This window comes from Leptosomus discolor, chromosome 5 (assembly GCF_034619465.1).
Source record: "Leptosomus discolor isolate bLepDis1 chromosome 5, bLepDis1.hap2, whole genome shotgun sequence".
Lineage (NCBI taxonomy): Eukaryota > Metazoa > Chordata > Aves > Leptosomiformes > Leptosomidae > Leptosomus > Leptosomus discolor.
In genome coordinates this window covers 70,050,254-70,066,927 of record NC_141395.1, presented here as the reverse complement: position 1 = coordinate 70,066,927, position 16,674 = coordinate 70,050,254, and the positions used below count along the sequence as shown (strand labels likewise).

General features: G+C 66.8%; 1 protein-coding gene across 3 annotated transcripts in view; it reads right to left on the bottom strand.

Moving 5' to 3' along the window:
- HSF1 (heat shock transcription factor 1) overlaps window positions 1–16,674 on the bottom strand; it is a 49,886-nt gene that overhangs the window by 12,003 nt on the left and 21,209 nt on the right. For all 3 annotated transcript variants that reach the window (XM_086466283.1, XM_086466281.1, XM_086466282.1), the window contains exons 5-8: window positions 5,790–5,865; window positions 5,386–5,447; window positions 3,881–3,977; window positions 827–963 (exon numbers count right to left, since the gene is read on the bottom strand). In XM_086466283.1, coding sequence (XP_086322409.1) covers window positions 827–963; window positions 3,881–3,977; window positions 5,386–5,447; window positions 5,790–5,865 — 372 coding nt within the window. The remainder of the gene's footprint in view (window positions 1–826; window positions 964–3,880; window positions 3,978–5,385; window positions 5,448–5,789; window positions 5,866–16,674) is intronic.

The window sequence follows — 16,674 nt, the reverse complement described above, 5'->3', positions numbered from 1 at the left end:
CAATAAATGGCATTTGTGGGTGATGCAGCACCTCGGGGGAAGCGCCAACGCCAGGAATAACCTATTAAGGAGGAAGAAAAAAGGAGCCGGGAGACCACACGGTGCGAGGGGAAGCTGGGCCCTCCTTGCCCGGGGAGGCTCAGAAAGCTCGAGAGCCGCCGCCGGGCGGGAGCGGGGCTGGAGGGAGCAAGGGCTGAGCGCTACCCGCGGCAGCCGAGGAGAGCTCCCCCCTCTGCCAGGGCCCGCACACCCGAAGGAGCCGAGAGCACCGCGGCCGGGCGCCGGCTGAGCTCTATCGGCTCGGGGCTCCCAGCCCCGCCACCCGTGCCGCGCGGGACAGAGCCGCCGCTCGTAGTTTCTGGGGAGCGAAGCCGCTTTCTGCGCCCCCTCCTCCGTGCAGCCCGTTGGCGAGGGCGGGGCAGAGCTACCCCTGCCCCCAGGACGCCCGTGGTGTCAGGGGACAGAGCAAACCGGCCAACGCAGGCGGCTTCCTTGGGGAAACCCCACTGCGACGCCCCCCGAGAGGTCCACGCGAGGCGGGGGAGGCGGCGGAGGGACGAGCGTCGTGGGGAGCGAAGAATTACAGCGGAACCAAACCAACCAACCGAGCAAAAATCCGCGGAGGCGGCGGCGGCCTGAACCAGGACAGGTCCCGGTAAGGCAAAGCGGGACTGAGTCCAAACACCCCGAACGTCCCCCCCCGCCGAGGGCACGGGGGACTCCTAACAGAAGAGGCAGGTTATACTGGTGCTTGGCTACCCAGCGAACTGGGAAAGCCGTTCTCCCTGGGCAGAGAGCTTCCGGCTTCAGGAGAGCAACCGCGTACCTTTCGTCGAGGCTGCCGCTGGGAGAGGCCGAAGGGCTGGACTGGGCTAGCTCGGTCACGTCAGAGATAATGGGACCCGAGTTGGCTGAAGAATCCGGGGAATACAGGTTGGAGCCACTATATGCTGGGGAAGAAGCCTGAAATGACAATCACAGCATTCGCGGGGTGAAGCGCCAGGCGCGGGAGGAGGCACATCGGAACGGTCCCAACCCCCGGCCCGCCCGAGGGAGGAGGGGGCAACGTGGGGCGCTGCACGATGCCCAGAAACACTCTGTTGCCAACCCAGAGCGCCGCTAAAAAAAAACAACCCCCCCCCCCCCCCCAAAAAATCAGACTTCAGTTCCTGCAAACGTCGTTTTCTTGGAAATAACGGAATTTAAAAGGTAAAAAACGCTGGATCCTTTTTCTGGATCACTCAACGCTTGCGTTTCTGGAAGCTCAGATTTTCAGCTTTCCCCTTCTACTAAAACTCTGCTTTTCCACACGAAGGCTGAAATCCGCAGGGCTGAGACCGGCGGGTGTAAGGAGCACCAAGATCCCCCGGCCGGCACAGCACACGCCACGGCCGCGTTTCGGCGTCAGCCTTGCCGAGGAGCGAACCGAGACGCCCGAGCGGCCCCCAGCCCCCCTCCTCGCTGCGCACCAGCGGCTGCCAGCCCGGGGCACAAAAGCGACTCCCGAGCAGAAGACGCCCCCGCGAGTGTCAGAAAACCCGTAGCAGGGATGCGGAGAACGCCCTGCTCCTCGCCGGCGCTACGGTAACCTCCGCATGGACCCCAGATACGGCCCCTCCGAGTTCGGATCCAGCACCAGGCAGGATCCCACCCCGCGGGCACGGGGAGCCGCGGCAGGGCCGGGGGGGGGGTCACGTCCCGGCGAGCGGCACGGGATCCATCTCGGCGACGGGGAGGTCAGGACCACCCAGGCCTCGCCCCCGCTACGGCCTCGCGCCAGGCTGAGGCTCTCGCTGCGGAAACACCGGTTCTTCCTTTCGCTGCCAAAGCCGGGAGCGGGGCAGCGCCGGGAGCCAGCGGCCTTGTCGGCAGCTCGCTCTGAGGAAGCGCCCAGCTACCGCTCCTCGGTCCTGCTGGGAGCCGAAAAATCCCAGAGCAGCCTGAGAAAGGACGACCACCTGCCTTTCCCATCACCGGGACGATCCGGCGGTACCTGGCCGAGCTCCCGGCGGGTCTGCGCGAGCGTTTGCCGCGCGCGGGGAACAAAGGCACTTTCAGGAGAAGAGATCACAGGCTCAGAGGGGAGCTGGAAGGGGAACAGAGAGCTCCCACCGAGGGTGGTCCGGCGGCAGGAGAGCTCTTTCACGGGGCTGAGCTATTTCAGTTCGCTGCTAAACAACTCGTCAGCATCACCCTGGCACACCAGGGCGGCTCGGAGCCAGGAGGCAGCAGTCCCGGACAGGACGTCCCCGCAGCAGCGCAGGCGGGTACCCTGGAATCGGGGGCAGCTTTTATCCCGCCGCAGGAAAGCTGAGCGACGTTCCCGGCTGCAGGGCCCTGCTCCTGGGCGACAGCACCGCCGGGGGATCCGTACAAAAAAAAACGAGACCCTCGGTTCGCACCACAGCTTTGGCCAAGAAACCCCAGCTGCTTCCCCGAGAGAGACGCCCCGAATGTAAGCGGTGCGGTTTCCCAGGGCACACGCCGAGAAGAACCGGATCCAAGAGAGCAGCTGAAGGGAAAGCCGCCACGCCGGGACGCGAGGTTTCGCTGGAGGTTTAGCACAGGCCCGAGGTGGCGAGAGGCAAGCGGTGACCCGGTGTCACGCCTCTCCTCTCGCCCGCCGGCAGCGCCACCAGCGCGGCTCTCCAGCTCGGAGGGCAGGGGACGAGTCCTCCCAGCCTCGTGGGAGGTCAGAGCCCACCGTCTGAGGGCGAGGCGGGCGGCTCTCGGCGCTCCAAGCGTCGCGACACGGGGTTTACGTGCAGGCACGCGGCGGCCGTCGGGGCGGCAGCAGCACGAGGGACCCCGCTGCCCGCCTCCAGCTCACGAGGCCGAGCCGGCTCAGCAGCGGCGGGGGGCTGGGAGCGGGGCTGGAGCTCCCCTGCCAGAGGTCCAGGGCCAGCACTAACGTTTGGAAGAGGCTCCTCCTGCTCCTTGGCCGCGGAGCAGCCACGGCAAGCAGCGCGTCAAAGGGCTGGGAGAGCAGCGGCAAAACCTCCGCCGGGATCCAGCAGCAGCTCCAAGGACCGTCCGGAGCACATGGCTGCAGGCTCCTCCTAGGATGCGGCGTCGCCGTGTCCCGCGAGGCCACCTCCTGCCGGCACCCGGGGGACGGGCACCCCGGAGCGGGGCCGTGGGGGCACCGCAGGGCGTTCACCCCCCCCCGACACGAGGCCGAGGCCCCAACGACACCCGCGTCCGACCGCGATCCCGTTTCTCCTGGGCTGTGCACGGGAGACCCCCGCGCCTCGAAAGCTCCCGCCGGCGCTCTCCCCTCGGGGCTCCGGCGCCACCCCACCTCGCCCACGCGGGGCTTTGCTCTTCCCACCTCGCTCCCCACCTCCACGCACACGATCCGGCTCTCACCACGCGGGTCGTGGCCACTTCAGGGCTGGGCCTCCGCCAGGCTCTGACCCACGCCCCCCTCCCTGACCGCGAGCAGCTCCTCCGGAGGGAACGCCGCTCACCACACCCGGCCACACGCTCGCGAGGCGACACGGGCGACCGCTGAGCGGGGACCGACCGCCGCCAGCCGTGTTTTGCTCGTGACAAAACCAGAGGACGCACCAAGTCCGGCTCGGCTTCGCCGCACCTCCACCCACCTCCGCTCTCAGCGCCGCTCGGAGAACGCCTCGCCCGGCCCGCGAGCCAAACCCTTGGCCCCACCGGCACCACCGCGGAGAACCGCCGGCTAACAGCCCTCTCCCCCGCCGGCCAAGCCAGGAGGCAGCTGCCGCCTCGCCACCCTTCGCCAAACGAACCCACGGGGCTGCGAGCGAAGGCACGGCGAGCTGGAGAGGAGCCTGCGACGGGTCCCTGCCCGCGGCGCCGCGCCCTCGCCCCCCTCCCCGAGGCCCCCCGCGCCCGCCGTACTTACTGCGTACGGGGATGAGCCGTGGACGTGCTCCAGGGAGTACTGGCGGCTGTATTTCGGCATGGAATGTGCTGAACTGCTGTCGTTCAACATCAGGGGGCTGCAAGAGATTCCCAAACACCACAGGAGTTACCGCGCTGCCGGCACCGGCTCGCCGGCACCGCCTCTCCCCGGCACGGCCCACCCGCCCCGACGCCAGAACCGGGCGCTCGCGCCCACCCGGGGCGGGCAGGGGGCCGAGGCGCAACCGTCCCCAGGTCCGGGCGCCCCGGAGGGGCCAGCGGCCCCGGGGGGTGGTTGTGTCCGCCGAGCAGCCCCACGACACGGCGGGACGCGGCGAGCCCCCCCCCACCCCCCGTGACCAGCCCCCGGGGCCACGTTTCGCAAGCCTGTCGAGCAGGAAGGTGCAAGCTCAGGGCTCAGAGGACTCCCTCACAGCCCCGGGGCGCCTCCTTCCGCAGGCCTGGACTGCCAGCGCCCTGCTTGGCGTCCCTTCCCCACGGCCAACTGCCCCGAAGATGGATGACGCGTGGTCAGCTGCGACACGACCACTTCTGTGGCCCTTTTCAAGGACTTGAGTACTGTGGAGAAACTCTTTCTCCTCACCAGATAAATCATTTCAGCACATCCTGGCCATTACCACCGTATAAACCACTATCTTCATTAATAATAATCAAGCCTGCTGTGGTGTTGTCTGCCATATGGTGCCGCCGGGCACGGTTCGAGCACAAAAGGACAGCCTTGCAATTCGACAGGCAGCACGGGGACAAGGTGGGGGCAGGAGCAGACACACAACGGAGTATCTGCCAGTTCAGATGCCAACAAATTTTGTAAGGGATCAGGTGGAGGAGGAGCCCGTCCCCCAGGACGAGACTGGGAGAGCGGGGCCCCTTCGGCCTAGCGGAGCGTCAGATGAGAGCCAGCAGGAGAACCACCCGTGAAGGCTGAGGAGGGAGAAGTAACGGTGCGACAGCACAGCCTTGGGACGAACCCGAGGAACTATGACCCGGTCAGAGCAAAGGGACCTGGAGACGTTCTGACCCAGAGGGCGCCTGAGCACCCACGGGCCGCCCAGTCCCACCTGCAAGGGGCGAAAGAACCCACAGCACCTCTGAGGACCGGCGGGATTAGTTTGTGAAGGCGTCACAGCAGCCCGCGACAGCGGGAGGCCGCTCGGGACGGCCCCGGGTGTCCCCTCCGCTCCGGGGACAGAAACCCCGCGGCAGTGCCGAGCCCCCGCTGCGCACCCCGCGGCGGCGGCGGCGAGCCGGGCAGGAGCCCTGCGGCCGGGGCGCCGGGCCCTGCCGGGTATCAGTTGCATAGCAGTGTTAGCTGGTTGTGGCTGGAGCAAGGACTTGAAGGCTCACATGATCCCAATGACCGCTGTCCAGTCCTACCCCACTGGCAAGGCTGCTACGGAAGAGAGATCTGGGGGACCCACTCTGCTGATCCTCTCTTTATTCTCTCAGACAGGGAATCTTTATCTGGAGGTAGAAATGCAGACTTACATCTTCCTCTTCACCCCAAGAATACGGTTGGATTGCACCAATGAAATCAAAAACTGGATAAGCTGCGAGGAGAAGGAAGGGAAACCGGTTAGGGTGCTGGGGGAGAAACAGCTCTGGGGCCGTTCCGTCCCGGTGCTCCCAGCAGAGCCGGAGCCGGGGACGCGGCCGAGCGCCGGCGGCAGCCCGGAGGCGACGGCTGAGGGTGAAAGGGCGAGCGGGCAAGCCCCTGCGTCCTGCCAGCCCCAACTCAGCCCTTCCCCGCCGGGCTCCCGCAACCTCAGGTCGCAGGAGGAGAACACAGCGACCGGAACGACTCTCAAACAGACCGAGGGCCGCTGCACGCCACCCGCTCCGTAGGCACCCCGGGGCGTCCCGATCCCTCCGCCCGGGAGACTGGGATTTACCTTATTGACAACTTTCTGCTGCTGAGCATGCTTCTGCCTCAAGCTGGCTACTTCCCTCCACAAGGCCTCGTTCTCGCTGCAAAGAGAAGAAAAAAAGCCATCTGAGAAAAAAAAAAACCCAACCAAACCAAAGCCCCGCAGCCTCTCAGGCAGAGCCAATAAAGGACGGGGCAAGGCGGAAAACCGCAGCTGGGGATTTGCCGACATCTCCAGACACCGGCTCATTTACAGCCTCCTGGGGCTGCGGGAGAAATGGTGTTCATTAACTCCGCTCCGCCGCCAGGCGAGCGCGCGCCGCGCCAGGACCGGCAGCTATTCACACGTGGGCAGTAACGCGGCCCTGCCCGGCGCGGGTGAGCCGTTCACATCTGCCACACGCCATTACCGGGCCCTGGTGGAAAGGCCCCCGGTGGCCGAGCTCCATCTCCTTGATCTGGCCCAGGTGCGCGCGGGGCCGGTTATAAATCGGCTCCTCTAGAGACGGGGCGCGGAGGGCGGGGGTGGGGGAGAGCCGAGGAGGGGCGAGCTCGGCACCCAGGCGGCGCCGGGACGGAGCGTGGGCTGCACCAGCATCGCGCCGAGGAGCTGCGCGGCACCTCCCCCCCACCCCGTCCCCCCTGCAGAGCCGCTCCCCGACCCCACGCGCGCTGCAGGAACCCCATTCCTGGGCTTTGCTACCCGTACAGACGGAACGATGGGGGTCGCGTGCTCTGGGAGGGTAACAGGACGGGGAAACGAGCAACAAACCGTTTCTCTCATCCCTGAAGCCACTCGAGCTCAGGGAGCCCGCAGCCGGTACGGCTCAAGTCAAACGTCCACGCGCCGGCGGCGCCGATACGATCCCAACGCCAGAGAGCTGCTCCACAAGCAAACCGCTTCCAGCCGCAGCGGCCCCCACCGCTCCTGGACTGTCCGAGCCCCAAAACCCCTTTCGGGTGTTACACCTCACGCCTCCGGAGGGTTTTCACCCAGCGGTGGCAATCCAGGAGGGGCCGGACGGCTTCCCTGGGGCGCGGGGAGGAGGAGCAGGACGATGGCGCCTGGCAGAGCCAGAGGCCTCCGGCTGTAGCCGGTGACGATGCCAGGGCGAGCGGCGCAAAAGGGCGGGCGGCGAAGCCTCGGAGAGGGAAAACTCACACGAAATCACCCCAGCTTTCCCGAAACAGGCTCTGTGAGGGGGTTGACCCTGGCCGAAGGTGCCAGGTGCTTTTTTTTACAGGAAAATGTAATTTATTACCAATTAACTCAGAGAGGAGTAATGAGAAATAAACCCAAATCTTAAAACACCTTCCCCGCACCCCTCCCTGCTTTCCCGGGCTTAACTTTAATCCCGATTTCTCTCCCTCCTCCCCTGCCAGTGGCGCAGGGGGAAAACAGGGAATGGGGTTTGGGGTCAGTTCATCACCCTGTTGTTCCTGCCGCTCCTTCCTCCTCAGGGGGAGGGCTCCTCACACGTTTGCCCTGCTCCAACGCGGGGTCCCCCTCACGGCAGAAAGTCCTCCACGACTTCTCCAGCGCGACTCTTCCCACGGGTTCAGTTCACTCGCAGGCGCCCCAAAAACGCCCCCTTCGGAGGGGACGGTGGCCCCGAGCCGCCCGTCAAGCGGGGGGGGGGGGGCTGACGTTTGGGCAGCCAAGCCAGGGCGTCCCTAAAGGGGACGAGGCGAGAGGCCTCCGGTGGGGGTGGCGGGAGACGGGGCTGCCCCCGTACCGCGGGGTGCAGCTGCGGTTTATCTCAGCCGCGCCGCCGCTCCCCACGCACCAGCTGCCAATTACGCGCACGGAGGATCGCTGCTGCCCCGGGCCCCAGCGGGGATTTGGGGAGCTCCGTAAATTAGCCGAGCTCGCCGCGGCGCAGACCATCTGAACGCGGCTCCTCGACTCGCCTCGGGACAGAACGGCGCAGCGGGGAACTGCTGGGTCCCGGCGTCGGGAAGGGAAGAGCCGCAGCCCCGCGCCCGCCGCCGAAATCCCGAGGGGGAGAGGCGGAGACGAAGCCGCCCTTGCAGCGCCGGCCGCTGCCCGGGCCCCACCTGAGCCGTGCGAAGAGGTCGGGGTCTGGCGGATCAGAGCCCGTGATGGATCATGAAAGGAGAAGAAAGAAGGTGGTGACTGCTCATTAGGCGGCGGGAGAGAAACAGCTGGACTCGGGGTCCCCGAAGGGTTAACCTGATCCGAGAGCAGCACAAAACCCCCTTAATTCTTTCCTCAGCGTCCCGGTTTATGAGGCAATTAAAGGCCGGTGAAGAGTTTACAAGGGCCGGTTTCAAACGTTTCATTTCGGGAGTTATTAAAAGACCTTTGAAGCGTTTCGTTCATCCCATATTTCACGGGACGGCACGACCCCGGCCCCGCTCCGCACCTGCCTCCCGTAAACCGCCGCTCCCGGGGGAGGCCTGGCCGGGCCGGGACCCCCGCGAAGCCGGGGCCGCGGGCCAGCAGCCTCGGCGGGAGGTTTGGGGCTCGGAGCGGGGCAGGGACGTGGCTCCGGGCGCCGAAACAACGGGCCTCCTCTCCCTGGGCGAGCGCGTGGGACCGGCTGCCGAGCCAAGCGCCGCCCGCCCCCCCGTCCCCGGCACCCGGGGAGCGCAGATCCCAACGAGGCGGCTGCGGGGAGCGCGGGGGTCCGCTCCGCCATCCCCACCTGGACGGGTGTGTTGCATCCCCCCGCCCCGAACACCAATTTTTCCCCAGTTTTTCCCCAGTTTGGGAGCGGCGCTGACGCGGGGCTGTCGGGAGGGAGCAGGCGCCTTCTCGCCGAAGCCCAGGGGCTGGGGCCGCCCGCCCGCTCCCGCCAGCCGGGGATGACATTTGTTATCTCCCGAAGCCAGGAGGGACGCTCATTCATCACGGGGTCCTCAGGAGAAAGGGCCCCCCTGCTTGAAAAACAGCCTTTCCAAAGAGCTTTAATTACCCGCCCGGGCTGGGGGAAATGGTCGTTACTCTCCTTTCAGCCGAAATCACCGCGGGTAAAAGCCGCGCTTGACTTCACAGCGAGCCATTTCCAAAACAAATGACTATTTTTCATCCCATATTTTGCAATGTAAAGAAAACGCCGTCTTGCAAGCTGTCACGCTCTCATCGGGGCTGGGCTGCTCCTTGGCTTTTTTCTTAAAGCCGGGCTTTTGGAACCGGGTAACCGCGCGAGAGGGTTGTCCGAAGGCAAACTCCAGTACTCGGCTGCCCGCCGCGCGCCAAGAGCGTGCAGAGAAAAAAAAACCCTCAAATCGAGTTTTTCACATCTCCTGCTGTGGGGGTGTGAAGCTGGAGACTCACGTCAGCAAATACCTGATTTTCACCTGCAGCACGCGGTTGTGACCGTGTACGAACGCGCTCGATGCCCCCAGAGCCTGTGTTTCAGCTTTTTTCTGTCCTACAGTACTTTATCTCCCGCCACGAGGCTCCCCGGGACGTGTTCACAAGCGGCCCCGCGGCAAGCGGGTTCCTTCGTCACGTACACGGGTGCTCTAGTACCTCGGGTAGGAGCGCGCAGAAAATAAAACTGCATTTTAGTCAAGAAAACGAGATCGGAGGGGCCATATTTGCTCGAAAAAAGAAACAAACGAGCAAAGACGTCCATCGCGGGACGGAACGGGTGCGGCGCAAGGCCTCGGGCGGCAGTTTCAGGTGAGGTGCAGTTTTCCTGCCCTCCTCACCCGCCCGCGGGACGCTGCGCCCTGCCAGTTACACACACACACGGGTTAAAGGTTCGGCAGAACGACGCGGGGCAGCTTCAGCCTCCGAGAGCCACCCCGAACCGCGGCGCCGGGGCTCTCCGCGCACACCCACGGACGGCCGCGGAGGGCCGGGCAGCCCCTGCCGGTGATGGCAGCGCAACCGAGCGCCAGCGAGGCATCAGGGCGGGTGGAAGCGACCCAGAAAAAGCCGCACACGCACGGAAAGCCGCCGCCCCGAGCCGAGCGGTGCTGCTCGGAGACGACGGGGAGGCGATAAACGAGGGGTTCTGCAAAGCCCGGCCCCGGCGCCCCGCAGCAGCGGAGTCCAAGGACAAAGCGAAGGGGAACAGGCAGCAACTGTTCCCTCTCCCTCCTGGCTCGAGGCCGGGGCTATCAGCTGAAGCCAGCAGCTGGCAGCTTCCGCGCGAACAAAGGGACGGGCTTCTCCAGACACGGCGCAATTAAGATGCAGACCTCTGCCGCCGCATCCCGGGAGCCGCCGGGCCGCACGGCGCAAAGCACAACCAACCTGGGGGAGGACCGTTAGGCACCGGGGCACCACCCGCACCCCGGGAAGCCCCCGACCCCCAGCGCCGGTGCCAGGAGATCGCGCCGGCCCCGCGCCGTTCCCCCCGCCCTTTGCCGAGGGTCTCGCCGGGCAGGGAGCCGGCAGGGCTTTGGTTCAGCACCCGGTGAGCCCTCGCTCCGTGCCCCGCGCCCGCACGCCTCCGCAGTGAAGCCCTGGCTCAGGCCTTTCCCGCCCTGACCTCCAAAGTGTCGCTCTCCTTGGCCCCAACTGGTTCTTAAGCTCTTGTTTGGGGATCGATAGCGGAGCCGGCAGCTCCCGGGCTTTAGGGACGGCGCCGCCAGCCGCGATACCCGGAGGCAGACGCGTGGGAGCAGGCAGGCGAGCTCCGGAGGGCAGGGTTCAGGTGCCTGGAGGCACGGCACCCCCCCAGGCAGGGGCAGAGCGCAGGGCAAGCCAGACCATCGGGGAGAGACCGGGATGCGCAGGAGGCGGCACCGAGCGGGGGCGTGCGCTCCCCGTACCGCCCGCTGTCCGGGGGTGGGAAGCAGCTGGGTCTGACCTGGCACTAAATCACCCCCTGGGCCAAAAAGCTGCTTGGAGCCCCGGCTCGAGCGCCAGCCATCTTTAATCGCCCGCAGGTAAAGCCTTCGGGGGGGGGGGGAAAAAAAGAGTGGAGTGGCTGTAAACAGCTCCTGGAATTAGCTCAGGAACATGGAATATCGCTGACTGCCCCCACCAGGAGTGGTGCTCCCCGAGCGCAGCCAGCACAAGGGCACCAGCGCTGCTTTTGCTCTCCTTCTACTGCCACCGTGAGCTGACAGGAGCACGCATTTGATCCCGATTTCTCTCCCTCCTCCCCTGCCAGTGGCGCAGGGGGAAAACAGGGAATGGGGTTTGGGGTCAGTTCATCACCCTGTTGTTCCTGCCGCTCCTTCCTCCTCAGGGGGAGGGCTCCTCACACGTTTGCCCTGCTCCAACGCCAGCAGCAAGGCGGCCGCCCCCGGCTTCCCAGAGCCCCGTCGGCCGGGTGCCGCGGCGCGGAGCGGTGGCGCCGGCACGGCAGCAAGACGAAGGGTTTTCAAACCGCGTGGCGTGACAGGCCGGGGACACTGAGAAACGGTTGGGGTCTGAGACAGAGTCGCTCCCAGTAGCGGACCCGTCGCGGAGCGGCGAGAGATCCCGGCTCCGTGCCCGAAGGCAGCGCCCTAACGCCTGTGGCCTCACCAGCCCGGCACAGGGGGCCTTTTTTGTTGCTTTTCAGCAACGTGAGGAGAGAGCAACACCTGAGCTTGGAGGAAGGTCTGACCCTGCTAACAGAAGGGATTCCCCTGCCTTTCCGACGTACTTCCCCACCCGGCCTCGCGGGCGGCCGGTACCCGCAGCACCCACTACGGCCGCGGGAGCACGGGCTCAGGGAGCTGCTGGGCTCTTCGCTCCGAGAAAGGGTCCCGTGGCAGCTGTTCCCCCACACCAGCTGGCGCCGAGAGGCCACCCCGGCGTCTCCCCGGGGCACCCGCCGAGGCCGAGAAGCAGGGCAGGGACCGGGGCGGGGAGCCCTGCTCCGCACGGCCAGGGCAGCCAGGACGGGGCGGGGGGTCACCGCCCGGGGCCGTCCAGAGCTTTCCTCGCCCCGCCGCCCGCCTCCACCCCGGTGGGCACGTCCTGCCCCGAGGCGAAACGGAGTAAAGCCCGACGGGGCAGTTGGATTTCAAGGACTGTGAGGGAGGAAGGAGACCTTGGGAAGTTCAGCTCTGGCGCTGCCCGGTCCCTAGCAAGAGGGGACGCCGAGCCCAACCGCACCCCCGCCAGTGGCAGCCCGTGCTGGAGGGCCCCGGCCGCAGCGGGGTTCCCCGGAGGAGCCGCTCAGCCCACCCTGCGGCAAGGAAGGGATACGGCGAGGGCAGGGGAACGCGGAAAAACTGAACCCTGCTCCTTTCCACAAGCCGAATCTCCCGTCCCCGTCGTGGAGAAGGGCGCAGCGTGGCTCAGAGACTTCAGCTGCTCTCTGCAGCCAGAAAGGTTCCGGCGTTTTGCAGATCTTCCTACAGACCGAGACGTCCCACGGCCCCCAAAACGCCCGTTCCCAGTCGATCGGTTTCCACACGCACAAAGGTCACGATGTCGAGAGTCTGAACCCCCTCGGCTCCGCCACAGAGACTGGCCTTTGTTCTCGCGAACGAGGCAGGCGTTTTCAGATCCTGTTTACGAGGAAAAAAGCCCTTTTTGTTTCCTCGAGGCTCAGAAGTCGCCGTCTTAATCGCGACCTGACTCGCAGGCGAGCAGGCGGGAGCGCGGAGCGGCAGGCTGCGCTCTCAGGTTGCCGGCTGGAGAAACAGGAACCCACAAAGAAGCTTTTGAGGAGCCCACGGAATCTCGGGGGGAGTTCGGACAGTGAGAACGCCCTTTCACCACAGAGGCAAACCCCCGCCGCCACCTTCCTCGCCCGTCAACCACGTGGGGAAGGGAGGCAGGGAAAGAACAAACGACGGCACCCGCCGCACCCCGGCACCCCAACGCCATCGCCTGCCGCCGCCGCCGCCGCCACGACGGAAGGTCAGCAGGGAGGGGGCGACCACAGCCGTGGGCAGCCTCTGCAAGAGGAACGACCACGGGAATGAGGGTCCTTCGGGCTCGGAGAAGCGGCCAAAGGGGCCGTGTCAGTCGCCGATAAAATCATCAATAAAGCGGGAAAAACCCGATTGGCGCGCTCTTGCCAAAGAGAAGCTCCGAGCCGGCTGACAGCTCGAACAGACGCGTGTTTTCGCTGCACGAGGCAATTTAGGGGCAGAACTCGCAGCCCCCCCAAGTTCGCATCGCCCCCCCCGCGAGCTCACGTGCTGCGGAAACACCACAAACGCCAAGACGCGGGCGCAGCAGCCGCCCGGCGCCGGGGCTCACGGCACGAGGCCAGAACCCTCGCCCTCACGCCAACGCCCTTTCCCTGCGCCTCTGTCGCGGCCCAGGAGCTTCATCAGGTCAGAGCCTGCCCAGCGGCTCTCGCACCCGTAAGGACGTCGTGCGTCGCGCCCACAAACTCTGCAGGAATCGGCAGGACGCCGAGAGAAACGCCGACTCCGAATCCGTCCGTCAGACGGCCAGCACGGGCGCGGGTCACCCGTGAGGTCTGGCTGGAGGAGGCCAAGGGGAAGCCGCGAAGGCTCCTGCTGCAGAGCAACAGTTTCCCTCGCCGCCCAGCGAGGATTTCACCTCCTTTCCCGAGCCGAACATCGGTAAAGAACCGCGTGCCACCCTGCGAAGCGTCCGGGGGAACCTCTGTCCTAGGGAGAGCTGGGGAGCAGGACAGGGCTCACCCAGGGCGTCCTCAGGGCGAGCCACGACCTCCCCAGCGAAGCAGCGCCACCGAGGTCCCACCGCAGACCTCCAGAACCCGTGGGTTTTTTCAGAAAGGCGACGGGCAGGCGCTCTCGGGGCGACTCCAAGCAACGGCCGCTCAACTGGGGTCTCGCACGGGGCTGGCTCCAAGGAACGGTCACTCGCCCACCGGGCCTGGGCTCTCACCGGGGCCCCGCAGAGGCGGACGGACCAGACCGGCATTCGCCGCCCTTTAACAGGAGGGTAAGCGCGGCAGGAGGCGCAGGCAGCGCCAGGTCGTGCCACCGGGGGAAGGGCCCGCTCGCCGGCGTCGATCAAGACCAACTGTCCGTCCAAACAAACCCACCGCTCGCTCAGAACCCTGCTCTCTCGGGCGCCGCCGCAGCACCTCCCCGCAGGCGGCGTCGCGCCTCGCGCCCCACCTGAGGCCCCTCCACAGAACCGCTGCGGAAACACGGGCCCAGGAGGAGCAAAGGGGGAAGCACCAGAGGGGGTCCTCTTCCGTCCCGAGCGCGGGGTCAGGCTGGGCTTGTGCAGGTCCCCGTGGCGACCAGCAGAAGTTGTTCGGCCGCGGCAGCACGGACGCGCATCGCCCATCCAGCCCCGCTTCAGTAACACCGCGCCGTCCCGCCTCTTCCCGGCGGAGTCCGTCTCCTCCAGTCCGTTGTTCTGAGCCATTTCCGACGGGGACGGACAGAGGGAACGGGACGCAGCTTTTAACCGTTCTCTGCTTTTCTTCCGAAAAAGGAGAGGATCGAGAGAAAGGCAGGCCAGCTCACCGCTCCCGAAGGGACCGGGTGACTGGAGGGACGCTGCGCGAAGCGAAGGGACTTGCTCCGTCCAGCCCCGGGTGCAGCTGGGGGCGCAGCCTCAAGCCACCCCCCGGCAGGAGTCACCAGCGGGCTCCGAGCAGCGCTCCCTCCGGAGAGCTCTGAAAGAGCGGGTTAGGGGAGAGGCGGCACGGCGAAGCGGGCAGGAGGCGAGCGGCGCGGACACGGCGGCAAAAGCCGGCGCCTCCGCGACCGGCGAGGCGCCGGCCAGCACAGGGAGCAGGGCAGAGAGCGGCGAGGAGGAGAAACCCCGTCACAGGCCACGTCCACGGGCCTGCCAGACAGCAGCTGACGCTACAAACCAGGGGAAGAGGCGCCAGTTGGGTCGAGTTATTTCAACGTCGGTGCGGTAATGGGTTTCAGGTTCAGAGCGCGGCGCTGAAAAGCGAGCACGCCGCAGGTCTTCCGCCCGTGGTCTGGAAGGACCAGTAAAACGGCCTTCAGATGATCTCGAGCAGCGACTAAGCTCGTAAAAAGCAGCGGCGCAGATAAAACACGCAGATCCCACGTTAGGCTCGGCCTCAGGCGCCATCAAAGCCATTTTAAGATCAAGCCGATGCTGGACTCGGAGCCAGCCCCGGTCCCCCAGGAGCGGACTGACACGTGGAGGCCGCGGCAGGAGCGTCAGAGCTTTTGGCCCCGCTCTCCCAACAGCCGGAGCCCGCGCAACCCTCGCGCAGGAAGGCCCTAAACCAACCCGTTACAAGTGCCCAATTTCAGGGCCGCAGAAGCAGGGCCCGCAGCCCCGGCGCGAGGCTGGGGGCCGTCGGCGGTAACGGACGGCCCTTCCCTCGTGCGGGGCGCGGGGGCTCCGGCGGGGCCGAAGCCAGAGGCGATCGCTCCCTCAGAGCGCTGCGGCACGCCAGGCCACAGCGCGGATGGAAAGCCTGCCAGGAGCAGGCGGCCGCCGGAGGAGGCCGCCTCGAGCGCGAGCCTTCTCCGGCGCCCGCTCCCGGGCTGCGGCGCGGGGAGCCCCCAGGCGCGCAAACCGCCCAGCCAAGACCTCGAGATTTACGGCGGCCCTGCAAGAAACCGGCGCCTTGACGGTGACGTCTCATTTCCAAACCCGCGCCAGGAGCGCGGCGGCGCTGAACTCTGCCCGCGGCGCTCTCACCTGCTTTGAAAAGGAAACTCGGCAGCAAAGTCAAAGCGTAATTTGTTATTTCCAGACGGGTACCACGAAGTGGGAAGCAGAGACACCCCCCCCCCAACCGCTCGGTGCAGGCTCTGGGCCGCAGCGCCGTCACCAACCAGGCAGCTAACGACGGGCAGAGGTGCGCGGAGGAGGGCGCAGACCCCCGAGCGGGGACAGGCAGATGCCGCCCGGCTGCCCGGGGCGCGCGCAGGGCGAAGGCTCTTTCTCCGCAGAGCGACCCCCGGGGACAAGCTGCCGCTCCGCCATCCAGCTCCGACGCCGGCAGGCCGGCCCGTGGAGCACTACTGCCTCCAGAAGACGCTCCGGATGAAGAGGTTTGGCCGCCCCGGCTGCAGGCCGCAGAGGCACGGTCTCCTGTTGGCCGGCAGGCCAGCCCCCCTTCCTTCTCTTGCCCACGGGAGGCAGAGAAAGCACCTCCGGGGGGGCAGAGGGGAGGCTCCCCACGGTGACCGGGCCCTGCGGCGGGGCAGAGCGCCGACCGCCCGGCACGCTCTCCTAGAGGGCCGGAAGGGTTTGGGCAGGACGACCCACGAGCCGCCTCTCGGCCAGCTGCCTCCGTCCTCTTACCACCGCTGGGGTCTTCCCAACCGGCTTCCGTCCCGCTGCCCCGCTCCGGGCAGGAGCAGGGGGGCGCGAGGAAGAGAACGCTCCAGGTTTTCACCGGAGAAGAAAACGATATTTGCAGAAAAAGCCCGGGATTTGCTGCACGGTACCTACCGCCCCGGGGATCGGCCCCCAAGAACCGCGACGGCAGAGCCCGCGCTTCGCTGCGGCGGTGACCAACGCCGCGGGCGGGCAGCTGGGCTGCGGCACCGGCACGGCCCCTGCCTCGCTGCTCGCCGCGTTGCCCGGTGCCGCGTTTCGGCCTCCCGTTCCGCCGAAGCGTGGCATCTCCGGCGCGGTCCTCCAGCTCGGCCTCCCGCGCGCTCAGGCTCTCGGCGCGTTCGCCGGCGCTGCTCTGCCCCAGCGAAGCTGCTGTTAAAAACCCACATGGGAGAAGGGAAACGTTGGCGCCTGCGGCCGCCCCGACGGCCCGGCTCGCCGGGACAGAGCCCAGGGCCCCCTGCAGCACCCCGCATCCCTGCCGGGCGCTACCTCGAGGTACAGCTCAGGTTCGGCTGCAAACTGACTCGGGCAGAAGCGCCGACGAGTCGAAACTCGGGTCAGACGCAGAGGGTCCAGGAAGCCGCAGCGCCAGCTCGAGAGGCCGGACAGAGATTCCCGTGCCGGCTGAGGAGCCCACGGCCCCTCCCGCTCCACAACACCTCGCGCCGCCGGGCCAGGCGGCAGGAACAGGACACAAGCCATCAGGGACCCGCAGGGCACGGTGCGAACCGCAGAATTCACCCGGCCAGCCACT